General features: G+C 41.3%; 1 protein-coding gene across 6 annotated transcripts in view; it reads left to right on the top strand.

Annotated features, from left to right (window-relative positions):
* LOC139563863 (SAM and SH3 domain-containing protein 1-like) overlaps positions 1 to 27,549 on the top strand; it is a 107,249-nt gene that overhangs the window by 63,251 nt on the left and 16,449 nt on the right. For 2 of the 6 annotated variants that reach the window (XM_071382822.1, XM_071382820.1), the window contains exons 2-6: positions 18,039 to 18,173; positions 23,951 to 24,001; positions 24,577 to 24,632; positions 26,299 to 26,336; positions 27,460 to 27,549. In XM_071382822.1, coding sequence (XP_071238923.1) covers positions 18,039 to 18,173; positions 23,951 to 24,001; positions 24,577 to 24,632; positions 26,299 to 26,336; positions 27,460 to 27,549 — 370 coding nt within the window. Of the gene's footprint in view, positions 1 to 7,456; positions 7,582 to 18,038; positions 18,174 to 23,950; positions 24,002 to 24,576; positions 24,633 to 25,047; positions 26,197 to 26,298; positions 26,337 to 27,459 lie in introns of those variants that run through there. The other 4 variants (XM_071382824.1, XM_071382826.1, XM_071382823.1 and 1 more) reach the window with 4 other exon arrangements.

Raw genomic sequence — 27,549 nt, 5'->3', positions numbered from 1 at the left:
AGCAGACGCTTTTACCGAAAGTCACTTAGTCAGGGATCGAACCCAATATCCTGGCGTTACAAGCTCCCTGCTCTACCAACTGAGCTACAGAAGATCATAGACAGAATTGACAGAATCTGCTGTTGCTTTGATGGCTTTTGGTCAGTGAGCGAGAGATGACTTCCCATAGCTGCTCTACGATACATGTTGTCCATGGGAGCAGTGGAGCACCACTGTGTCCTTGTCTGGCTCATTCACAAGCATCTACTATTGAGTTCTACTACACTGGTTAACAAACACTGTAAATTGGTCTTAGAGATGCCCTTTACTTTGGCCACAGTAGTTTATCTAATGAAGAGCAGCATAAGGACTCTCTCTGTCTACCTTTGTCTTGATCCTCTTATTCTTACCATTGTTTTAATTTCTTATCTATTTATTAGGACTGTAAACCCACAATCAAACCAGAAATGCATCTTCTATGTCATGTGCACTGGTGTCCCAGCCAGTCAGCATATAAACAGGAAGGGTGGGTGTCCATAACGATAGCTCAGATAGGGGAAATGCAGGATGTGCAGAATGTTTTATGAGGAATGAGAGGAAACAGGTGGACAGGTACAGTGTTAACCTGTCCCTCCCTGCAGGATGAGACATTGCTAACAAAATCCTCCACTTCCTCCTTTAATCTGATTTGCTTTAAAGCTACAGTATGTAATTCGTTTTTCAGAGAAACTGCATCCCTGCTGTAAAACTGAGGGATATTGCAGATTGCACCTTTTAAGGCTAGGGCCCTGCTCCTCTCCTGAATTTGTTTCATTTTAAAGGATGGGGCACAGCAAATAAATCCTCTTTTTTAATCTGGTGTTTTTTTTAAACTGAGGGTGTTTCTACCTCTGGTTCAGTTTGGTTCAGTTGGTAAGAGCATGGCTCTAGCCATTCGAAGGTTGTGTGTTTAATTCCCGCAGGGATAACCTACACATACTGAGAATGTGTGCACTGTACTATACGTGACCTTGATCTGAACTCTCTCGGTGACTGAGATGCTTCTAGCCACAGTGCTGAAACATCTGTGACTGAGTCACAACCTCCATTTAAGGCCATTTGTCTACATTAGTATTTATTCATGCATCCTTTTTTTTTTTTTTTTTACTTCACTTAATGTGTTTTCTGATGTAAAGGACCTGTTTTTGGTTATTCTTGGAAACAGTTGGGGAGATGCCTGACAGGGATAGAGAAATATTCCAGAGAAAGAGAGAGATCCAGAGATTAGGGGGAAAAAGTGAGCCGGAGGGATGGAAGAAATGGAAGCTAAGAGACAGTGAGTGGGGATGTTAAGAGACAGTGAGTGGGGATGTTAAGAGACAGTGAGTGGGGATGTTAAGAGACAGTGAGTGGGGATGTTAAGAGACAGTGAGTGGGGATGTTAAGAGACAGTGAGTGGGGATGTTAAGAGACAGTGAGTGGGGATGTTAAGAGACAGTGAGTGGGGATGTTAAGAGACAGGGTAGCACATGAAGACAAACAGGTGATGGAGATATCAATCAGGACAGAGATACTAACTGTGGCCTATTTGATTTTATTTGCCTTTTATTTTATTTATTTTTATAAACACATACTCACAGTGAATGTTACAAACGTGACGGGGATATCACCCAAAAAATATCTACAGTATTTCCTTTGTGGTCCCTAAATTCCATTGAAGCTGTACAATGGCGCCTTCCAAAATGGCACCCTATTCCCTTAACTACTTTTTACCTGGGCCCAAAGGGCTCTGGTCAAAGTAGTACAATAATATAGTGAATAGGGTGTCATTGGTGACACACAGGTGTGCTGAGAACTAGAGAGAGGGGCCATTTGAGAGGTTTGTTGCACCAGAGACAAAATTACTTGTTTCAACAGAGCCTTCATCACTAAAAGCCTATTGTCTAAGTATAGCATTAACTGACTGAAGTAAATGTAATGCGTGCTCAGCGCTTTTGGCTGTGCTGTGAAGGAGAACGAGAGCGTGGAGCTCATAGTGATTGAAAAGGAGCGAGTGTTCTTTTATTTTTGTTCTAAGGGTTCTTAACTGTGGTAGTGTTCTGAGTGTTCCTGTGGTAGTGTTCTAAGTGTTATTTTATTTTTGTTCTAAGGGTTCTTAACTGTAGTAGTGTTCTGAGTGTTCTTTTATTTTTGTTCTAAGGGTTCTTAACTGTAGTAGTGTTCTGAGTGTTCTTTTATTTTTGTTCTAAGGGTTCTTAACTGTGGTAGTGTTCTAAGTGTTCCTGTGGGAGTGTTCTGAGTAATGGCCTGTCTGCCTATTGGGAGATCATTTTTTCAAGAGACTGAATCTAACAAACTGCTCATGTACTTCAAATGTTCCTCTCTAACCTCTACCAACTACTCCACCCTCTCTACACTATCTCTACACTAATTACACTCGGCTCCACTTGACAACCAAAAGCTCCCACAGACATCACTACAGCGCTGGGAACATTGTCTTCTGTCTGACTTCATTTAGTTCTTCAGTGTACTTTGACTCAAACTCACCATCTCCTCCTTCCAAGGACATCCTTGGCTACATGATCCAATACTGATTCCACTGTGGAGGGGAGTCATGAAAGCAATTAGCCAAGCTAGTAGCATTCTCTTACTTCCATCAGAAGAATTGCATGAGAATCCAAAGTGACTTTGAACACTGGTTATGGTTTCACAATAAATCACAGAGGACAAGGTGTTATGTTTCATACTGTATCTGTATTGTACCTGGTCTGCCACTCTTTGTCAGGTGAGAGTCTGATCGGCTACTATTGACCTTTTACATTACAGTATGGTGCATTGAACCTGTCTGATCCTTCTCCCACTAACGGCAGCTCACAGGCCCGCTAATAGAGAGAGCCTCCTAGGGCAGTTGGGCTCTGTACTCATGCCCATTGAAACAGGCATATTTTGTACGCTTAAAAATAATTCTGAGCACATTGGCAAAGCGGAGCATATCATGCAGAAGAAATAAGAGAACAGAATACTGTTGTAGCGATTTCAATATGCACCGTGAATCCCATTGATTCTTTCAGTCAATATCTAGCCTTACTCTCTGTGTGGGCGACTCACACATGGACTGGTTTCTCAGCCCTGTCAATTTGTGTTCAGCCACCTGAATGCACAGACGCCACACCAGTCTGCTGCTATGTGTCCAGTTAGTGTTGGTTGAGATTGAGGCTCAAAGGAGGATTCAGTGAAATGCATTCCATTTCATATTTCCATGATCAAATCCATTTAAATGTTATTTATGTAGCACATTTCATAGAGTAAAATGCAGTGCGGACAGTGCTTCACATACATAAATGAGGAACATGTCTCCAAACGAGCTGGATAAGATGTAACTCAGTGACCAGGTTATGAAAAAATAATCTCAACCTGAATAATGCAGAATGGTTAAACCAAAAGGGTTTAAGCAGAAATACTTTGAAAATGTAAAAATTAGTCATGAATTATAAGTCATATTCCTCCAAGTATGGCGCCGCTTGTATCAAACACACATTTAAAGGCTCTAAAATGTAAGTGAAGTTTTGATGAGGAACAGTCAGTCATTCCAACGTTTTGAGGATTTATGAGCAATATCTTGAGTCTGCTAGCTAAGAAACTATAAAATAAAACACAATTGTACACAGCTGCCATATACACTGCAATATTTAAGGGAGCCTCACATCTTTCAGAGGGGTGGTGTGTCATGGAGCGCATGTCTGTGACTTATAGACTGTGATACTGAAACAAATGATTGGTTGGAGAAACTCTTTGTTTCTATTCAAGGTTTAGTCAAGAGTCCTGAAACAAAAGAGAATGTTGGATAGGGTTCCGCATTCCATTTGCCAACAATACTTTGACATAAGGTGCCAAAGTCAATTGTTTGTTGTGCACGCCAGTTACTACAACAATGTAACTTGTTAACCATGTTTCTACCGTGTATAAAGCTGGCCATTTTAAACATACATGCTCTAGCAATGTGAAATATATTATTAGAATAACGATTAAAGTGTTGGTAGAGAATCATTTAATTTAAACTACCTGATGCATTATGGCGCAATTTATTGAAGTGTGTGTTTATGTAAAACTGTTGTTTTATGGTACATGTCCATGGGAAATTACGCATTTATGGTAGAAATGTGTTGTGGAGCTATCATGATGGGACATTCATAGCAGCCGAGAGATCCTGGAAAGAGTATTTAGGTGGTCAGTTGGCCTTTGCCTGGGCGAGAGCAGGCTGGGCAGGTAACAAGTTGGCTAGAGTAGAGTTACCTGAGTTTGGCTATAGACAGAGTTGTTACCGGAATAGTTTATACTGAGAATATCTTTGATTTATTCAAGTATTTGTCAAAGTCCTGTTTGTTATTTTCTGTATTAAGTTTATTGGCCAATTCATCCTGCACCTGTCTCATCCGGCACCAGAACATCCTGTCTGTCTCCTCACTGTCCAATCAACCATTTCTGCTTCACAGGTGGTTTGTGACTAAACTGGATAGTAATCAGACATTATTTTTACAACCAAGAGGAAGCAAATGTATAGTATGTTGTACGTTTTTAAAGTGCGATAATTGATTAATTTATTGCAGGTGTCATTGAATCTTTATGAAAATGTTTTTCCATTTTCTCCCACCCCATTCAGCAGTCCTAAAATCTAGCATGTTGTTCCATGATTGACGTCTGCCCTGGTCAAACGTAGTGCCCAACATGGGGATGAGTGTGTCATGTGGAGACTCAGACGCCATGTGGGTTAATTACCAATGCATGAAGCTTGATGTAATTATTTCATAATCTCTGAATTAAACATGCTTCAGGGGCCAGGAACAATCGACAGACAGGCTCCTCAACCATAAAGAGGGAAAACGACCCCCTCTCCTGTCTCTCTCTTGCTCTCTCCATCTTTAATTTTTTTTTTCTCATCTCTCTCTCTCTATTTGTCTCTTTCATCACTCCTTCTTGGTTGCTATCTCTCTCGCTGTCTCTCTCCCCATCTCCCTCTAGCTCTGTGCTGTTGAATTGTAAAGGGAATCGCTTCTTGTCTGGAGATTTTTTGGGTGGGACGTTTGTCAGCCTGCTATGAAAGTCCCTGCTAATGGATTTAAGGTCAATGTCCTAATCCCCTGGGCAGTTAGCCTACTGATATAGAGAAATGCTCAGCGTTCGTTCCGCTTATTCCCATCCTCTTTTAAAGTGTCATTCAGATCATTTTCAACGCGGTTCCATTTCATCCCTGAATCTTAGAAAGAAGTTATATTACATAATGTCTGAGCAGACACCCGCTGTGCGGCGTACTGATGTGGTCGATCGGTTTAGTTTAGCCTCTTCCACTTCCTTATAGCAACAGTCTCTATGCGGGGGAGCTCGTGCAGGAGAGAGCATCAGTGGCACACGTCTCAACATTAGAAGGTCTAGCCTACTGGTTTCTTCTGTGTGGTAATGATGGTCTATTGTCGGTCAATAAAGAGAGGGAAGGAAGGGGAGATGGTGGGAGGAAAGATGGAAGGGGAGAGAGGAGGGTGGGAGCCAAGGTTATTATAGTAAACTAAATCAAAACAAATCATGAAGAAGCTATTTTGTAAACGGAAATAAAATAATTAACAAACCTATTAATGACGTGGCACCCAACCATTGGTTGATGCATGCAACATCAATGCAGGGGTTAGCTGATACCTAAAATACCTATCCAAGTGTTGTTGCGCACACCTGCCAGATCTTACGTCTGAGCAGAGGAACGGCCCATTTGAGATGAGTTTGATGCAAGACTTTGCGCTCACAAAGTCACAGAGTGTCTGCACATGTGCGCTTCATACTGCTACAACATGGTAACTAATGGGACCAAAACAGCGGGGAAGTTTAGCCTCGCGCATCAACCAACCTAGTTGTTTCGGAAATTGACCCACTACTGTTTACTTCGTAAATATAAAAATGAAATAGAAATGTTTCCTGGTTGCTAAAATTCTAATAGTTCGCCCAATTTCAGTATGTGACAAAACAAGCAAGTATATTATAGAGAATCAATGTACCATCTAAACCGGTGTGAAATGTATTTTCCATAACCAAACATATTGTATTTCCAGCTGTTTTGAAACTGTTGTACAAAATCGAAAGTAAAAGACGCAAAAACTAAGCATAAAAATAGCACACACAGAACAGATCTACCACTTTGAAAGCAAGTCTATGAGAATGAATTTGGTCTGACCACGCAAAAAGTTGCATATTGCAGCTTTAATTTAAAACCACAATTATCATCATCTTGGGACGAGAGGGATGCCGTTTTTAATGTGATTCCAAACGAGGTCAGATTGAACAAGAGCCCAGTGTGTGTGTGTGTGTGTGTAGCTGTCTGTTATGATCATATTCAGGAGGAACTGGCAGACCCAGACAGACAGCGCACACCTCCTCCTGTCCATCCCCAGTCCCCGGTGTGTGGGGGGGGGGGGGTGTGTATGCAGCACATACCTAGCTCACTCATCCATCTGCCCCTGCACTAGAATCACTACCACTGATCTAATGATAGTGTGTCTGGCTGCCCTGCCATTGCTCTGTACACTGGAGACAATGAGGTTAATATTAGGAGACAGACACAGGATTTAACCACCCTAATCTCATACTAGGAAGAGTAGGCTTATATTGGTCAAAGGTCAGACCAAGATCTGTTAAAACATTTGAATTTAGTCCATGAGGGGGGGGGGGGGGAGCATCAATGTTAATTTCCAGAGTCCTACTGTTGTGATTTTATTAGTACAGTCAACTGTTTTGTACCTGGAAATAAAACTATGTTTACGTGTAGACGTTCATTTGATTAGGATTGTTTTAGGAGGATTGGGAGTTTCTTACCAGAGGCTGTTCAGATGGCTACCCTTTGTAAATATTGACCATGAGTAGATTGTCCAAGATCTTATGAAGAAATAGAACGCTTTGTCATCATGGATAGTATGTTTTTTGTTAGAATACTTAATATAAATTTACTTTTTAGGATTCCCTCAGTCTCCTTCACCCTTTGTGAACCAAGAAGGGGAGAAGCTATGGATGGGCTAGTTCACTTGTCTTTTGCTGTCCTCTGCTGGTGGTCAGTGAGACGTTGGGCTGAATGATCATCACTAAACCTTGCCCCTCCTGTGTCGAAGTTAATTTAGCCCCATACTCATTGAGCGTCACCTATTTGTGGTATAAATTCCTTATCCATGCTTGAACAAACTTTTGTGGTTCAAACTTGTGAAACAGCGTGTTACACACACACACACACACACACACACACACACACACACACACACCCTAACACTCAGCAGAGAGTGGTTTATGTTATCTAGTGAATGAACAGTTAGTCAGGGTGTGTGTGTGGTAGTGAGCAGAAAGACCCAGCTGGTAACACAGCCCTACCCTCACAGCCCTACCCTCACAGCCCTACCCTCACAGCATCCCTGGCTATATTTCTGTTTGCTGGACACTCCTCCTCCTTTGAGTTGAAGTTGCATTGTTCTCCACTGAGTGTACTGAGGAGTAACTCAGTCAGGTTTGAAAAGACAACGAGGAACCGGACTGTCGTTCCTCCTGTCACGCGCAAGTGGGGGGGAGGGGACCTAAGAAACAGGCTGCCAACTTGTGGTGAGAATTGTAAAAGATCTCTTTACTTTTCCCGTTACTCTCACGCTCAACTGGAGGATCTGGTGAACTAATGCCTGTTAGTTTAGTGTTGGTTTGCTGATGTTAGCCTTCTTTCATAGGATGAACGACGTTGTTCTGTAATAATAGACCTCTTTCGTGGCTGTGGAGAAGTTTTATCACAATAATTGGATCTGCTGTTATTTGCTGTGTCTCTGGCTCCTTCCCTTTAGTGTCGTCCTGTTTTCACCAAACCGTGTGTGTGTGCAGTATGACCCTGCTAAGAGATTGTTGTGATGGACATGATAGCTATGATGTATGATATGACCCATTCCCCTGTTGTTAGACTGTGCTGATACATGACAAAGGGAAATGTACTGTAGCAGGCCTGTTGCACATAATGGGTGTCTGCTGAATGAGTGAAGGAGTGAATGCGAAGGCCTATGTGTTTGCTAACTCTTATTAGACTGAGATTGTTGACACAAAAGTAGGAATTGATATAGAGGAGCGATCTGAGGAGATAAGAGATGTGCGGATTTGTATCTCTATATTGGCGGCAGGTAGCCTAGTGGTTAGCGTTGGGCCAGTAACTGAAAGTTTGCTTGTTCGATCCCTGCCCTTGAGCAAGGCACTTAAACCTAATAGCTCCAGGGTCGCCGTCAATAATGGCTGATCCCTGGCCATGACCACACTTTCTGAGGGTGTCTCGGGGGGAGGGATATGCAAAAAAAAGAATAAGAATAATCACCATAATTGTACAGATTAAGAGGTTGTACATGTGTGAAACAGGACAAATATAAGTACCCCTATTTGACTAGCTTTTGGCGGTATACCGAGATATTTGGAAATAGCCACGGGATGGTTTTTCACTACTGTCAATACAAAAGTTTTTCAATAAATGTGAATATTTGTAGCAATTTAAGTAAATATCTGCAGTCAACTTGTGCAATACGTTTGGAGATAAAGCATATCGTGTTAATTTCACCTGTCACATTATTTTACATAATGATGCTTACGATTGAGCCAGTCACGTGTGTTTGTTTGTAAAATAGCACAGCAGTGTATTTACAGGGGTCGTGTTTTATATTGAAAGTCAAGTGTTTTTTTGCTTCAGTAGAGGGATCAGGGACATGCAACTGTAGTTTTCCGTCACAGAAAATACATAGTGCAACACACCTGGCAGAAAATAGCTTCATTTTCATCAGATGACAACAATGAAAAACAAAGTTGTTTTTTAACGGTGCATGGCCATCATGTTTATCATAGGAAGATTGTAGCCAGCTACATTTCCTATTTTTTTGCTTAAAGTTAATCTTGCATTTTACAAAGAAGTAGGCTGGCTACACCGCGAAAAGTAGCTACACATCAGTCAGAGCGCTGTCTGCTGTTAGAATGCCCCTTTGTGAATTCTCATATGAGTGGAGAAGTGCAGCTGAAGCACAAAATTAGTCTGATGCCGAGCAGAAATTACAATAAGCATTTTAGAGCTGTGTTTACAAAACAATATTTCTTCTGCATTTTATATATTTTTCCTGTGTGAAAATCACAGAATTCTGCCTTAACGGGACCCCTAAGTTTAACTTTCTAGTGACAGTGCATTCGGAAAGTATTCAAACCCCTTGACTTTTTCCACATTGTTACTTTACAGCCTAATTCTAAAATTGATGCAAATTATATATTTTTTAATCCATCTACAAACAATATCCCATGAAGACAAAGCAACATTTTTGCAGATATATAAAAAAAACTGCTGAAATATCACATTGACCCTTTGAAGCACCTTTGGCAGCAATTACAGCCTCGTTTTCTTGGGTATGATGCTACAAGCTTGGCACACCTGTATTTGGGGAGTTTATCCCATTCTTCTCTGCAGATCCTCTCAAGCTCTTTCAGGTTGGATAGGGAGCATCGCTGCACAGCTATTTTCAGGTTTCTCCAGAGATGTTCGATCGGGTTCAAGTCCCGGCTCTGGCTGGGCCACTTAAGGACATTCAGAGACTTGTTCCGAAGCCACTCCTGCGTTGTCTTTGCTGTGTTCTTAGGGTCGTTGTCCTGTTGGAAGGTGAACCTTCGCCCCCAGTCTGAGGTCCTGAGCTCTCTGGAGCAGGTTTTCATCAAGGATCTCTCTGTACTTTGCACCGTTCATCTTTCCCTCGATTCTGGCTAGTCTCCCCGTCCCTGCTGCTAAAAATTTCCCCCACAGCATGATGCTGCCACCACCATACTTCACCGTAGGGATGGTGCCAGGTTTCCTCCAGACGTGAGGCTTGGCATTCAGGCCAAAGAGTTCAATCTTGGTTTCATCAGACCAGAGAATCTTGTTTCTCATGCTCTGGGAGTCCTTTAGGTGCCTTTTGGCAAACTCCAAGCGGGCTGATGTGCCTTTTACTGAGGAGTGGCTTCTGTCTGGCCACTCTACCATAAAGGCCCAATTGGTGGCGTGCTGCAGAGATGGTTGTCCTTCTGGAAGGTTCTCCCATCTCCACAGAGGAACTCTGGAGCTCTGTCAGAGTGACCATCGGGTTCTTGGTCACTTGACCAAGGCTTTTCTCCCCCGATTGCTCAGTTTGGCCGGGCGGCCAGCTCTAGGAAGAGTCTTGGTGGTTACAAACTTCTTCAATTTAAGCATGATGGAGGCCAATCTGTTCTTGGGGACCTTCAATGCTGCAGACATTTTTTGGTACCCTTCCCCATATCTGTGCCCTGACACAATCCTGTCGCAGAGCTCTACAGACAATTCCTTCGACCTCATGCCTTGGTTTTTGCTCTGACATGCACTGTCAATTGTGGGACCTTATATAGACAGGTGTGTGTCTTTCCAAATAATGTCCAATCAATTGAATTTACCACAGGTTAACTCCAATCAAGTTGTAGAGACATCTCAAGGATGATCAATGGAAACAGGATACACCTGGACTCACTTTCAAATCTCATAGCAAAGGGTCTGAATACTTATGCGAAGATATTTGTTTTATTTTTAATACATTTGCAAACATGTCTAAACCTGTTTTCGCTTTGTCATTATGGGGTATTGTGTGTAGATTGATGAGGAAAAACGATTTAATAAATTTTAGATAAGGCTGTAAATTAACAAAATGTGGAAAAAGTCAAGGGGTCTGAATACTTCCCTGAATGCACTGTATCTAAGTGGCTGAATTAATAACTAGACGGGGCATCATATTGTTTACTTTTTGCCATGTTTGAAATAGTCAAAGCCCTTTGGATGAGCTCTCTGTACAGCTGCCACTGCCGCCTTGACATCCAGTAGCTCCTACATATGGTTGTGGATGTAAATGCTCTATAACTTGTGGAATATTTGTTAGCATTCTGGTAATAGACACCCAAATGGACTTTTCTGTGGTTTGTGTACTTTTCTGCCCCCTTGTGTACTAAACCGGTAATGGCATAAATCCTGGGATGAGATGATGGTATGACAATATGAAAATGTGGATACCGCTCAAGCCTATATTTGACCTTTATATGCAATGCTTCATCTGAAGCAAAGCCAGACTCAGACTTTCTGAAGTGTGTGTGTTAGTGAGAGCATTTCCAGATAGCTCCAGCTCCACCACAAGCGGTCAAGTGAGGTATCCACTGTAGCGTTGTTTCTGAAAGGAGCACCATAAGACAGATCTCTTATCACCAGACATACAGCGGCCTCAGGACACGAGACAAGGAAGATGTTTTGTCTTCAGATACCTTCCGGATCCATTGTCAACTGGTAATGTGACTGTCCTTTACTCCTCTGATCTGATGAGACCTGTTACAGAGGACTGCCTCAGTTACTGCTTAGAGAGGGAGAGAAGCCCTGATGCTATGGTTCAGTAGTTTCAATGGGGATTCCCCCTGTCAGGAGGACGTGCACAGAGCATCTGCAACCCATCTGTTCCGTTTGTCTGAGGGTCATACTGTAACAAAAGTGCCTGGTTATGGCTTTCCCTCTACTCTGACTGACGAGCATCAGACGGTTGTAAACAAAATGAAGTATTAAGCATGATCTTGGATGGGGAATATAACTATGGCCATTACATTCACGAGCATGATGTAAGAAGGTATTTTTCATAGAAGTGAAGACATCAAGACAGCTGATTTTCATAGCAGCTTACAATGACGTAGGACGTGTTGTGTTGAACATACCATGCAAAATAAGCGCTGAGAGGCATGAGATATCATGTGGTCACCCCCACAATGGACTGTTTATAAGAAGCACGCAGTGGCGATCTGTCTGTGGTCTGACAGTGCAATGCCTCTCAATGGACAACAGCCAAGATCATTTGTTCATTCATTTCTCAACTCGACGGGTGAAAAGAAAAGGTTTGCATCCCAAATTGTACCTTGTTCCCTATATAGTGCACTATTTTTGGGCCCTGGTCAAAGGGCCCTGGTGAAACGTAATGCACTTCATAAGGAATAGGGTACCATTTGGGATGCATGCAGCCAAGCAGCTAGATTTGACTGTTTCTGACCTCCGGGGTATCATGTCATTTAACCGAATGAATGGTTATTTTTTTCTGGACAGTTGAGCCAGTCAGTCACAGTATCATACCACGAGGGTTAGTGTTAGTATCATACCACGAGGGTTAGGGTTAGTATCATACCACAAGAAGGAGACCAGTGAGCCTTCAGTTGCTGGTCATAACTCAGGATTGTTTGGGGAAAAGACACTAGAATACATACCCTTTTTAAATTCATTATAACATCATGTATTCATCATTTCTGATTTAGTTTAGAGAGATAAGGTTGGGCAGAGTACAGATGCATTTACATCCACTCAAAGGACTAGTGTGAGGGATGCATACTCTTTTTAAATTATTCATAATAACAGATTTAATATTTTCAGCTTTATTTATGTTGTCTGCATGCTTTGTGGTTGTAGGTTTGGGGTAAATACTGTAAGGCCTGAACTGTAAAGAGGCAGTTGGAGTATAGCATGTATGGGATAGCTTTGTATGGGAGATGTACACTGCCGGTCAAAAGTTTTAGAACATCTACTCATTCAAGGGTTTTATTATATTTGTACTATTTTCTACATTGTAGAATAATAGTGATGACATTAAAACTATGAAATAACACATATGGAATCATGTAGTAACCAAAAAATAAATCAAAATATATTTTATTTAAGATTCTTCAAATAGCCACACTTTGCCTTGATGACAGCTTTGCACCCTCTTGGCATTCTCTCAACCAGCTTCACCTGGAATGCTTTTCCAACCGTCTTGGAGTTCCCACATATGCTGAGCACTTGTTGGCTGCTTTTCCTTCACTCTGCGGCCCGACTCATCCCAAACCATCTCAATTTGGTTGAGGTCGGGGGATTGTGGAAGGCAGGTCATCTGATGCAGCACTCCATCACTCTCCTTCTTGGTAAAATAGCCCTTACACAGCCTTGAGGTGTATTGGGTCATTGTCCTGTTGAAAAACAAATGATAGTCTCACTAAGCCCAATCCAGATGGGATGGTGTATCGCTGCAGAATGCTGTGGTAGCCATGCTGGTTAAGTGTGCCTTGAATTCTAAATAAATCAGAAAGTGTCACCAGCAAAGCACTCACAGCATAACACCTCCTCCTCCATGTATTACGGTGGGAAATACACATGCAGAGATCATCCATTCAACCACACTCTCACAAAGACACAGTGAGAGTCTCACAAAGACACAGCAGTTGGAACCAAAAATCTCCAATTTGGACTCCAGACCAAAGGCCAAATTTCCACCGGTCTAATGTCTATTGCTCGTGTTTCTTGGCCCAAGCAAGTCTCTTCTTATTATTGGTGGCCTTTAGTAGTGGTTTCTTTGCAGCAATTTGACCATGAAGGCCTGATTCACACAGACTCCTCTGAACAGTTGATGTTGAGATGTGTCTGTTACTTGAACTCTGTGAAGCATTTATTTGGCCTGCAATTTCTGAGGCTGGTAACTCTAATGAACTCATCCTCTGCAGCAGAGGTAACTCTGGGTCTTCCATTCCTGTGGCGGTCTTCATGAGAGCCAGTTTCATCGTAACGCTTGATCGTTTTTGCTACTGCACTTGAAGAACTTTCAGAGTTCTTGAAATGTTCTGTATTGACTGACCTTAAAGTAATGATGGACTGTTGTTTCTCTTTGCTTATTTGAGCTGTTCTTGCCATAATATACAGTCATGGCCAAAAGTTTTGAGACTGACACAAATATTAGTTTTCACGAAGTTTGCTACCTCAGTTTGTATGATGGCAATTTGCATATACTCCAGAATGTTATGAAGAGTGATCAGATGAATTGCAATTAATTGCAAAGTCATTTGCCATGCAAATGAACTGAATCCCCCAAAAAACATTTCCACTGCATTTCACCCCTGCCACAAAAGGACCAGCTGACATGTCAGTGATTCTCTCATTCACACAGGTGTGAGTGTTGACGAGGACAAGGCTGGAGATCACTCTGTCATGCTGATTGAGTTCAAATAACAGACTGGAAGTTTCAAAAGGAGGGTGGTGCTTAAAATCATTGTTCATCCTCTGTCAACCATGGTTACCTGCAAGGAAACACGTGCCATCATCATTGCTTTGCACAAAAAGGGCTTCACAGGCAAGGATATTGCTGCCAGTAAGATTGCACCTAAATTAACCATTTATCGGATCATCAAGAACTTCAAGGAGAGCGGTCCAATTGTTGTGAAGAAGGCTTCAGGGTGCCCAAGAAAGTCCAGCAAGCGCCAGGACCGTCTCCTAAAGTTGATTCAGCTGCGGGATCGGAGCACCACCTGTACAGAGCTTGCTCGGGAATGGCAGCAGGCAGGTGTGAGTGCATCTGCACGCACAGTGAGGCGAAGCCTTTTGGAGGATGGCCTGGTGTCAAGAAGGGCAGCAAGGAAGCCACTTCTCTCCAGGAAAAACATCAGGGACAGACTGGTATTCTGCAAAAGGTACAGGGATTGGACTGCTGAGGACTGGGGTAAAGTAATTTTCTCTGATGAATTCCCTTTCCGATTGTTTGGGGCATCCGGAAAAAAGCTTGTCCGGAGAAGACAAGGTGAGCGCTACCATCAGTCCTGTGTCATGCCAACAGTAAAGCATCCTGAGACCATTAAGGTGTGGGGTTGCTTCTCAGCCAAGGGAGTGGGCTCACTCACAATTTTGCCTAAGAACACAGCCATGAATAAAGAATGGTACCAACACATTCTCTGAGAGCAACTTCTCCCAACCATCCAGGAACAGTTTGGTGACGAACAATGCCGTTTCCAGCATGATGGAGCACCTTGCCATAAGGCAAAAGTGATAACTAAGTGGCTTGGGGAACAAATCATCGATATTTTGGGTCCATGGCCAGGAAACTCCCCATATCTTAATCGCATTGAGTGTGCAAAGCTGTCATCAAGGCAACGGGGGCTATTTGAAGGATCTAAAATATAAAATACATTTTGATTTGTGTAACACTTTTTTGGTTACCACATGATTCCATATGTGCTATTTCATAGTTTTGATGTCTTCACTATTATTCTACAATGTATAAAATAGTAAAAATAAAGAAAAACCCTTGAATGAGTGAGTGTTCTAAAACTTTTGACCGGTAGTGTATGGGATAGCTTAGTATAGGAGATGTATGGGAGACGGCGCCGGAAAGAATGGCTGCTGTTTTATTGGCTCTTAACCAACCGTGCTATTTTGTTAGATTTTTTCGCATCGTAAGCATTTCACTGTAAGGTGAACCTGTTGTATTCGGCGCATGTGACAAATTAAAATAAATATTTGATTTTTACATTGATCTGTTCTGGCTGATGACATTAACAGACCCATTAGATGTTACATGTAATGTAAGAATTTGTGAGACTAAAGAGGACATATTATACATACAGTACAGTTAGGAACATCCGCTAACTGCATGAAATATTACTTTGAAGTCTAACATTAAACTACAGTACTACATTATCCTTTTATATTGGAAAAATAATATATACTGAACACAAATATTAATGCAGCATGTAAAGTGTTGGTCCCATGTTTCATGAGCTGAAATTAAAGATCCCTGAAGTGTTCCATATGCACAAAAAGCAAAATTCTCTCCGATTTTATGCACAAATTTGTTTACATCCCTGTTAGTGAGCATTTCTCCGTTGCAAAGATAATCCATCCACCTGACAGGTGTGGCATATCAAGAAGCTGATAAAACTACATGATCATTACACAAGTGCACCTTGTGCTGGGGACAATAAAAGGCCACTCCTAAAATGTACAGTCTTGACACAAAACACAATGCCACAAATGTGAAGTTTTGAGGGAGCATGCAATTGGCATGCTGACTGCAGGAATGTCCACCAGAGCTGTTGTCAGAGAATTGAATGTTCATTTCTCTACCATAAGTCGCCTCAAATGTAGTTTTAGAAAATGTGTTAGTACGTCAAAAAGGCCTCTATCGGACTCGTTTTACTGTGGATATAGATACTTTTGTACCTGTTTCACCCAGCATCTTCACAAGGTCCTTTGCTGTTGTTCTGGGATTGATTTGCACTTTTCGCACCAAAGTACGTTCATCTCTAGGAGACAGAACGCGTCTCCTTCCTGAGCGGTATGACGGCTGCGTGGTCCCATGGTGTTTATACTTGCGTACTATTGTTTTGTACAGATGAACGTGGTACCTTCAGGCGTTTGGAAATTGCTCCCAAGGATGAACCAGACTTGTGTAGGTCTACAATTTTTTTTCTGAAGTCTTGGTTGATTTCTTTAGATTTTCTCATGATATCAAGCAAAGAGGCACTGAGTTTGAAGGTAGGCCTTGAAATACATCTACAGGTACACCTCCAATTTACTCAAATGATGTCAATTAGCCAATCAGAAGCTTTTAAAGCCATGACATTGTTTTCTGGAATTTTCCAAGCTGTTTAAAGGCACAGTCAACTTAGTGTATGTAAACTTCTAACCCACTGGAATTGTAATACAGTGAATTATAAGTGAAATAATCTGTCTGTAAACATTTGTTGGAAAAATTACTTGTATCATGCACAAAGTACATGTCCTAAACGACTTGCCAAAACTATAGTTTGCTAACAAGACATATGTGGAGTGGTTGAAAAATGAGTTTTAATGACTACAACCTAAGTGTATGTAAACTTCTGACTTCAACTGTAACAGCAGCTGCTTGTCAGCTTTGCATTCCTCAGATTTTTTTGCAGAGCTGGAGACCATTTTTAGTCACTGTTTTTCTTCCAAAGAGAAAATAATGATATGAAATATTGAAGAAGAATGTCTGAGTCAGTGAAATTAAACACCAGGGATGCATCTTAAATGGTAACCCATTTCCCTATATAGTGTACACCTTTTGATCAGAACCCTATGGGCCCTGGTCAAAAGTAGTGCTCTATAAAGGGAATAGGTTGTAATTTGGGATACATCCCTGGTGTTTATTTTCACTGACTCGGACATTCTTCTTCAGCACAAACTGCTTATCATTGAGAAGCTCAAGGTTACAGCTGATCTGTCCAATGTTTCATATAATTATTTTCTCTTTGGAAGAAAAACAGTGACTAAGCATATTCTCCAGGCAGCTCGGCGAAAACTCATGAGTATCCCCATAACAGTACTGATATGGAGATATCAAAATGTGATTCAGCAGCATAGTCGATTATCCATGAAGCCCTCATCTAGTCTCTGTCATGTAAACATAAAGGAAGAGTACAATGTCAAATCAGATTACAGAGAGGAACAGGGTTGTAGAGTAAATGGTATCAGCCTGGCTCTGTAGGACAGAGAACAGATATCACTATATTATTATATATCACTTTATTAATATATCACTATATTATTTATTATGTATTTCCAGTTTGGGAGAGGAAAGTCATCAGCAATACTTTGAAGACATTTTCAGGAGATGAGTCTGCAAAAGTGTGGAAACTTTTCCTGTCTTTTTAATTTTCTTCAGCCCGCACAACAAAGGGCAGTAAAGAACACAATAGTAGGATGTCTCTGCGCGGTTCTGTAGGTCTGGAGATCCTGGGTTTCTATTGAGGAAAAGCCATCTCACTAGTATTCCTGGTCATTTCTGGTACAGTGAGCTGTGTACTCGTACCAAAACTTCTCAAGTTGATACTGTTGACAGTGGTCAGGTCAAAGACTACTGTACATACGATGCTTCTGGGGGTCACCGCTGAGGAGGTCTGGCGAGTGTGTAGGCATGGTATTACTGGTGGAGAGGGAGGGCCAGTAGCTCAGACACACAAACACACACACACACACTAGTCTTTCTGGCCCCTGGTCTCCCACAGTCCCCCGGTTCTCTACCACGGCACTTTACGACATCTGATGTTGATGTCGTAAAACAATGGTCAGTTTACTTGTCTACTGTTTTCCTGTTGTACTATGCACCGGATGCGGGTCTGTGATGTGATAGCTTGTGCCAACTCTCTATTGCTCTGTGATATGTAGATCCTTACTATGTGATGAGGTAGGTCTTCATCTCTGTTCATACGGACCATGTCCTCTCCTCTAGGATGGCTCGTTGGGAACCTTTGAGGACTTGGCTCAGGAGTACTCTGACTATTACAGCGCCTCTCTCAGTGACGTCCAAGACAGAATGGAGGAGATTAGGAAACGTAAGGTTGTACAAGATGCACAATCAGAGATGGTAAATAATATTCTACTTATTAGGTTTAACCTAACTGTTGCAATTTTACAATCAGATGTTGTCCATCATTATTTAACATTTAACATCAGTAACAGTGTGACTTTGTCCTTCATCAGTATTTAACATCAGTACAGTGTGACTTTGTCCTTCATCAGTATTTAACATCAGTACAGTGTGACGTTGGTCTTCATCAGTATTTAACATCAGTAACAGTGTGACTTTGTCCTTCATCAGTATTTAACATCAGTACAGTGTGACTTTGTCCTTCATCAGTATTTAACATCAGTACAGTGTGACTTTGTCCTTCATCAGTATTTAACATCAGTACAGTGTGACGTTGTCCTTCATCAGTATTGAACATCAGTAACAGTGTGATGTTGTATTGAACATCAGTAACAGTGTGACGTTGTATTGAACATCAGTATTTAACATCAGTAACAGTGTGACGTTGGTCTTCATCAGTATTTAACATCAGTAACAGTGTGACGTTGTATTGAACATCAGTATTTAACATCAGTACAGTGTGACGTTGTATTGAACATCAGTATTTAACATCAGTACAGTGTGACGTTGTCCTTCATCAGTATTCAACATCAGTAACAGTGTGACGTTGTCCTTCATCATTAACATCAGTAACAGTGTGACGTTGGTCTTCATCAGTATTTAACATCAGTAACAGTGTGACGTTGTATTGAACATCAGTATTTAACATCAGTACAGTGTGACGTTGTCCTTCATCAGTAACATCAGTACAGTGTGACGTTGTCCTTCATCAGTAACATCAGTAACAGTGTGACGTTGTCCTTCATCAGTAACATCAGTAACAGTGTGACGTTGTCCTTCATCATTAACATCAGTACAGTGTGATGTTGTCCTTCATCATTAACATCAGTAACAGTGTGACGTTGTATTGAACATCAGTATTTAACATCAGTACAGTGTGATGTTGTCCTTCATCACTATTTAACATCAGTAACAGTGTGACGTTGGTCTTCATCAGTATTTAACATCAGTAACAGTGTGACGTTGGTCTTCATCAGTATTTAACATCAGTACAGTGTGACGTTGGTCTTCATCATTAACATCAGTAACAGTGTGACGTTGTCCTTCATCATTAACATCAGTAACAGTGTGACGTTGTCCTTCATCATTAACATCAGTAACAGTGTGACGTTGTCCTTCATCATTAACATCAGTAACAGTGTGACGTTGTCCTTCATCATTAACATCAGTAACAGTGTGACGTTGTCCTTCATCATTAACATCAGTACAGTGTGACGTTGTCCTTCATCACTATTTAACATCAGTACAGTGTGACGTTGGTCTTCATCAGTATTTAACATCAGTAACAGTGTGACGTTGTCCTTCATCATTAACATCAGTACAGTGTGACGTTGGTCTTCATCAGTATTTAACATCAGTAACAGTGTGACGTTGTCCTTCATCACTATTTAACATCAGTAACAGTGTGACGTTGTCCTTCATCATTAACATCAGTGACAGTGTGACGTTGTCCTTCATCATTAACATCAGTAACAGTGTGACGTTGGTCTTCATCAGTATTTAACATCAGTAACAGTGTGACGTTGTCCTTCATCATTAACATCAGTGACAGTGTGACGTTGTCCTTCATCATTAACATCAGTAACAGTGTGATGTTGTCCTTCATCAGTATTTAACATCAGTACAGTGTGACGTTGGTCTTCATCAGTATTTAACATCAGTAACAGTGTGACGTTGTCCTTCATCATTAACATCAGTAACAGTGTGATGTTGTCCTTCATCAGTATTTAACATCAGTACAGTGTGACGTTGGTCTTCATCAGTATTTAACATCAGTAACAGTGTGACGTTGTCCTTCATCAGTATTTAACATCAGTAACAGTGTGACGTTGTCCTTCATCATTAACATCAGTGACAGTGTGACGTTGTCCTTCATCATTAACATCAGTAACAGTGTGACGTTGTCCTTCATCATTAACATCAGTAACAGTGTGACGTTGGTCTTCATCAGTATTTAACATCAGTAACAGTGTGACGTTGGTCTTCATCAGTATTTAACATCAGTAACAGTGTGACGTTGTCCTTCATCATTAACATCAGTACAGTGTGACGTTGTCCTTCATCATTAACATCAGTAACAGTGTGACGTTGGTCTTCATCAGTATTTAACATCAGTAACAGTGTGACGTTGTCCTTCATCACTATTTAACATCAGTAACAGTGTGACGTTGTCCTTCATCATTAACATCAGTAACAGTGTGACGTTGTCCTTCATCATTAACATCAGTACAGTGTGACGTTGTCCTTCATCATTAACATCAGTAACAGTGTGACGTTGTCCTTCATCATTAACATCAGTACAGTGTGACGTTGTCCTTCATCATTAACATCAGTAACAGTGTGACGTTGGTCTTCATCAGTATTTAACATCAGTAACAGTGTGACGTTGTCCTTCATCAGTATTTAACATCAGTAACAGTGTGACGTTGTCCTTCATCATTAACATCAGTAACAGTGTGACGTTGTTCTTCATCAGTATTTAACATCAGTACAGTGTGACGTTGTCCTTCATCACTATTTAACATCAGTACAGTGTGACGTTGTCCTTCATCATTAACATCAGTAACAGTGTGATGTTGGTCTTCATCATTAACATCAGTAACAGTGTGACGTTGTCCTTCATCATTAACATCAGTAACAGTGTGACGTTGGTCTTCATCAGTATTTAACATCAGTAACAGTGTGACGTTGTCCTTCATCATTAACATCAGTACAGTGTGACGTTGTCCTTCATCATTAACATCAGTAACAGTGTGATGTTGGTCTTCATCATTAACATCAGTAACAGTGTGACGTTGTCCTTCATCATTAACATCAGTAACAGTGTGACGTTGGTCTTCATCAGTATTTAACATCAGTAACAGTGTGATGTTGTCCTTCATCAGTAACAGTGTGACGTTGGTCTTCATCAGTATTTAACATCAGTACAGTGTGACGTTGTCCTTCATCAGTAACATCAGTAACAGTGTGACGTTGTCCTTCATCACTAACATCAGTAACAGTGTGATGTTGTCCTTCATCATTAACATCAGTACAGTGGGACGTTGGTCTTCATCATTAACATCAGTACAGTGTGACGTTGTCCTTCATCATTAACATCAGTAACAGTGTGATGTTGTCCTTCATCATTAACATCAGTACAGTGGGACGTTGGTCTTCATCAGTATTTAACATCAGTACAGTGTGACGTTGTCCTTCATCAGTAACATCAGTGTGACGTTGTCCTTCATCAGTAACATCAGTAACAGTGTGACGTTGTCCTTCATCATTAACATCAGTAACAGTGTGACGTTGGTCTTCATTAGTATTTAACATCAGTACAGTGTGACGTTGTATTGAACATCAGTACAGTGTGATGTTGTATTGAACATCAGTATTGAACATCAGTATTGAACATCAGTACAGTGTGACGTTGTATTGAACATCAGTATTTAACATCAGTACAGTGTGACGTTGTATTGAACATCAGTATTTAACATCAGTACAGTGTGACGTTGTCCTTCATCAGTATTCAACATCAGTAACAGTGTGACGTTGTCCTTCATCATTAACATCAGTAACAGTGTGACGTTGGTCTTCATCAGTATTTAACATCAGTACAGTGTGACGTTGTATTGAACATCAGTATTTAACATCAGTACAGTGTGACGTTGTATTGAACATCAGTATTTAACATCAGTACAGTGTGACGTTGGTCTTCATCAGTATTTAACATCAGTAACAGTGTGACGTTGTCCTTCATCATTAACATCAGTAACAGTGTGATGTTGTCCTTCATCAGTATTTAACATCAGTACAGTGTGACGTTGGTCTTCATCAGTATTTAACATCAGTAACAGTGTGACGTTGTCCTTCATCAGTATTTAACATCAGTAACAGTGTGACGTTGTCCTTCATCATTAACATCAGTGACAGTGTGACGTTGTCCTTCATCATTAACATCAGTAACAGTGTGACGTTGTCCTTCATCATTAACATCAGTAACAGTGTGACGTTGGTCTTCATCAGTATTTAACATCAGTAACAGTGTGACGTTGGTCTTCATCAGTATTTAACATCAGTAACAGTGTGACGTTGTCCTTCATCATTAACATCAGTACAGTGTGACGTTGTCCTTCATCATTAACATCAGTAACAGTGTGACGTTGGTCTTCATCAGTATTTAACATCAGTAACAGTGTGACGTTGTCCTTCATCAGTATTTAACATCAGTAACAGTGTGACGTTGTCCTTCATCATTAACATCAGTAACAGTGTGACGTTGTCCTTCATCATTAACATCAGTAACAGTGTGACGTTGTTCTTCATCAGTATTTAACATCAGTACAGTGTGACGTTGTCCTTCATCACTATTTAACATCAGTACAGTGTGACGTTGTCCTTCATCATTAACATCAGTAACAGTGTGATGTTGGTCTTCATCATTAACATCAGTAACAGTGTGACGTTGTCCTTCATCATTAACATCAGTAACAGTGTGACGTTGGTCTTCATCAGTATTTAACATCAGTAACAGTGTGACGTTGTCCTTCATCATTAACATCAGTAACAGTGTGATGTTGTCCTTCATCAGTAACAGTGTGACGTTGGTCTTCATCAGTATTTAACATCAGTACAGTGTGACGTTGTCCTTCATCAGTAACATCAGTAACAGTGTGACGTTGTCCTTCATCACTAACATCAGTAACAGTGTGATGTTGTCCTTCATCATTAACATCAGTACAGTGTGACGTTGGTCTTCATCATTAACATCAGTACAGTGTGACGTTGTCCTTCATCATTAACATCAGTAACAGTGTGATGTTGTCCTTCATCATTAACATCAGTACAGTGGGACGTTGGTCTTCATCAGTATTTAACATCAGTACAGTGTGACGTTGTCCTTCATCAGTAACAGTGTGACGTTGTCCTTCATCAGTAACATCAGTAACAGTGTGACGTTGTCCTTCATCATTAACATCAGTAACAGTGTGACGTTGGTCTTCATTAGTATTTAACATCAGTACAGTGTGACGTTGTATTGAACATCAGTACAGTGTGATGTTGTATTGAACATCAGTATTGAACATCAGTATTGAACATCAGTACAGTGTGACGTTGTATTGAACATCAGTATTTAACATCAGTACAGTGTGACGTTGTATTGAACATCAGTATTTAACATCAGTACAGTGTGACGTTGTCCTTCATCAGTATTCAACATCAGTAACAGTGTGACGTTGTCCTTCATCATTAACATCAGTAACAGTGTGACGTTGGTCTTCATCAGTATTTAACATCAGTACAGTGTGACGTTGTATTGAACATCAGTATTTAACATCAGTACAGTGTGACGTTGTATTGAACATCAGTATTTAACATCAGTACAGTGTGACGTTGGTCTTCATCAGTATTTAACATCAGTACAGTGTGACGTTGTATTGAACATCAGTATTTAACATCAGTACAGTGTGACGTTGTATTGAACATCAGTATTTAACATCAGTACAGTGTGACGTTGGTCTTCATCAGTATTTAACATCAGTACAGTGTGACGTTGTATTGAACATCAGTATTTAACATCAGTACAGTGTGACGTTGTATTGAACATCAGTATTGAACATCAGTACAGTGTGACATTGTATTGAACATCAGTATTGAACATCAGTACAGTGTGACGGTTCTGGATATAGTTCTATTTCTTACTGCTTCACCTGTGCCTTCTGGGCTTTCAGGAAAAGGTGGACTTAGTCCCGACATCACTGCAGCTTCGCTCTCAGATCCAGGTGAGTGAATGCTCCCACGCACACAGAGGTACGCCCCTATTCTATGTTTACTCTCTGGGAGGACTGATTCCCTCAGATCCAGATGAGTGAGTACAGACACACACACCTCCCCTATTCTATGTTTACTCTCTGGGAGGACTGATTCCCTCAGATCCAGATGAGTGAGTACAGACACACACACCTCCCCTATTCTATGTTTACTCTCTGGGAGGACGGATTCCCTCAGCTCAGATTCTGCATCACAGACATCATAGAGCAGCTGTGAGTCAGAACACTGCTCTGTTGTTGTGGTCTCAAGGAGAGCTGTTTTAATGCTACAAAGTCATGTTTCACTGTCTATAGTGGAGACTGTGGCCTTGTGATTTTGTAATGCATGGTGTTATAATGTGTCCCGGAAAAATGGTTTAAAAAAATTTGACTTGAGGAATGTCTACTGTAGCCTTTTGTGGTCAATGAGATGCACATTAGGAGTTCCAAACCAACATGCCTGTCTGTGCGCTAGCATGTGGTTCTCCAAGTGTGTTTGTCAGATTCCATTGCCTGCCTGTCTGACTGCAGTGTTCTGTTCTCTACAGGAGTCACTAGGGCTGAGTTGCAGTCACGCAGCGTCCACTCCCGAGACTGAGAGAAGGTAAGACCATAGAGATGCTGTATATAACACTTAAACGGTTCTTATTCTAGATCTATCACCGGCATCATCTCCCCTTTGTGTGGAGTGTATTGTGGACTATATTGTAATGTGATGTTCTTATATGTAGTTCAATTGGTGTTGTTGGAAGTAGGACAGTCAAAGCAATCAGACAGGCAGGCAACCATACATTGTTTTTCTGTCCTAGTGAAAGTGATCTTTTTATAAACTGGGTGGCTCGAGCCCTGAATGCTGATTGGGTATGACAAAACATTAAAACATTTATTACGTGGGTAAGCAGTTTATAATAGCAATAAGGCACCTCGGGGGTTTGTGGTATATTGCCAATATACTACGGCTAAGGGCTGTATCCAGGCACTGCGCGTTGTATCGTGCTTAAGAACAGCCCTTAGCCATGATATACTGGCCATATACCACACCCCCTCGTGCCTTATTGCTTAACTATAAATTGTTGAACTCCTGGGGTTAGGTAGGACAGTGAGTGGGACAGTCATAGCACTTCCATACATCTTCTCCAAGGCTGCGTGTCAAATGGCAACCTATTAAATAGCATGCTATTCCCTATTTAGTGCACTACTTTTGACCAGGTACACTTCGTCTACTAGTCTACCAACGGAACACTTCGTCTACTAGTAAACCAATTTAACACTTCCTCTCCTTCCCCCTATTGTGAGTTTGGAAGGATGGATGGTCATATTGTAAACAAAGGAGAATAAGGGAGGAATCTTGGTCCTGAGTAAACACGGTACTATACACTGAGTCAGCGGGGTGTCGGCGACACAAGATTTAGGTTTGTTTACACCTTAGCTTTATCATTGTCCAGTCTAAAACAATAGGAGAAGTAGTACCTCCTGTTAGTGTGCTCTAAAAATCAAGCCCAAGTCAGCTCAAAGTCACATGACTTCATACAATATGCTGGTCTTGGGTAGCCACCTCTGAGAGTTGGTTCCTTTCAGAAGAACACAAGCCTTGATTACTACTAACCATGCTGACGGAAAGGTTGTAGAGTACTGGGCTGGCAGTGACTAGGCAGGGTGCCCCCTTGTGGCCACCTGTAGAATTGTGTCAGTGGGGGTTGATAGTCGCTAGCATCAGCAACAACTATCAGTTGATGTCAGAGGAGAGAGACAAGGGGAAAGTGACAGGGTGAGGGAGGAGAACGAGTGGGGAGAGATACAAAGGCCACGTGAGCAGCGATGATGTTGCAGTGAGTGCAGTCAGGGTGTGAAAAGCCCCTATTGTTGTTAAGATAGCCACTGTGGTCTGACCTCTGTCCAGCAGCCAGACCAGCGCTGACTAGCAACATGTTTTCCCATCTGGACTGACTGACTATTGGGAACGGTCCCCACTAACACTATACTGGCTTGGTCTGGTGGTAAGAGGGACAGTGCACGTTTGGTTTGTTGGGGACCGTGCATGTTTGTGAGGGACAGTACACGTCTGCAATTCTTGGAGAGAGAACTCAGGGTGGATAAAGTGGTGTTTTGTCAAAGATGGTACAGTAGGATAGCAGCAGTACAATGAAGAGAATTGCATCAGAAAACAGGTGAGGATTTGTCTGTTATCTTACCAGACTCTGCATCTTCTATTTCTCGGGTTGTTTTTTGTTTGTGCCATCTCTTGTTTTTGATTCTTGGTTGATTTGTAGGTTGGCCATGCATAAATCATCTGATGATGGATCAGGGGGTAAGTAAAAAATAAAATAATCATCAGTTCTGTAATTTGATCGGTCTGAAGTATAGCTTGGTCACATGTATACTGAACAAAAATATAATCCATCGACCTGACAGGTGTGGCATATCCAAGAAGCTGATTAAACAGCATGATCATTACACAGGTGCACCTTGTGCCGGGGACAATAAAAGGCCACTCTAAAATGTGCAATTGTGTCACACAACACAATGCCACAGATGTCTCAAGTTTTGAGGGAGCGTGCAATTATCATGCTGACTGCAGGAATACACGTGATCTGCGGTTGTGAGGCCGGTTGGACGTACTGCCAAATTCTTAAAACAACGTTGAGGCGGCTTATGGTAGAGAAATGAACATTAAATTCTCTGGCAACAGCTTTGCCGGTTGGATGTACTGCCAAATTATCTAAAACGACATTGAGGTGGCTTATGGTAGAGAAATGAACATTAAATTCTCTGGATCATTTGGCAGTACGTCCAACCGGCCTCACAACAGCAGACCACGTGTATCCACGCCAGCCCAGGAACCTCCATCTGGCTTCTTAACCTGCGGGATTGTCTCACACCAGCCACCCGGACAGCTGATGAAACTGAGGAGTATTTCTGTCTATAATAAAGCCCTTTTGTGGGGAAAATCTTCATGCTGATTGGCTGGGCCTGGCTCCCCAGTGGGTGGGCCTATACCCTCCCAAGCCCACCCATGGCTGCACCCCTGACCAGTCATGTGAAATCGAAAGATTTGTTTATTTATTTCAATTGACTGATTTCCTTATGAACTGTAACTCAGTAAATCGTTGAAATTGTTGCATGGTGTGTTTCTATTTTTGTTCAGGGTAGTTATTTGAAATGTATGTGTAACTACATACACAGTAACGGTTGTTATTGTGTGTTATAACAAATTAACTAGTACCTCATTTGAAGATTGAATTTAGCCAGTTTTGTTCTTATCACAATTGAGTTACAATTTGATTTTACATTTTGGATTAGCTACATTTGCGTAACTTAATAAAAAATAAAAAACGTTATACATATTTTGAAAGTTTGCTATGGGTAGTCATTGAATGGAGCAGTGTGGATGTCATCTGTTTTATTCAGCCCTACTGTATGTCCTTGTTTAGGAAAATGGGATGAAAAGAGACAGAAAAACAAGTCTTTCTGGCAGAATTTTCGGAAGTCGCAGAAAGGTGTCATGCGGCAGAACTCAAAAG

The sequence above is a fragment of the Salvelinus alpinus genome, chromosome 34 (assembly GCF_045679555.1).
Source record: "Salvelinus alpinus chromosome 34, SLU_Salpinus.1, whole genome shotgun sequence".
Taxonomy (NCBI): Eukaryota; Metazoa; Chordata; class Actinopteri; order Salmoniformes; family Salmonidae; genus Salvelinus; species Salvelinus alpinus.
The sequence above is the reverse complement of the archived record's forward strand: the minus strand, read 5'-3'. Positions and strand labels throughout refer to the sequence as shown.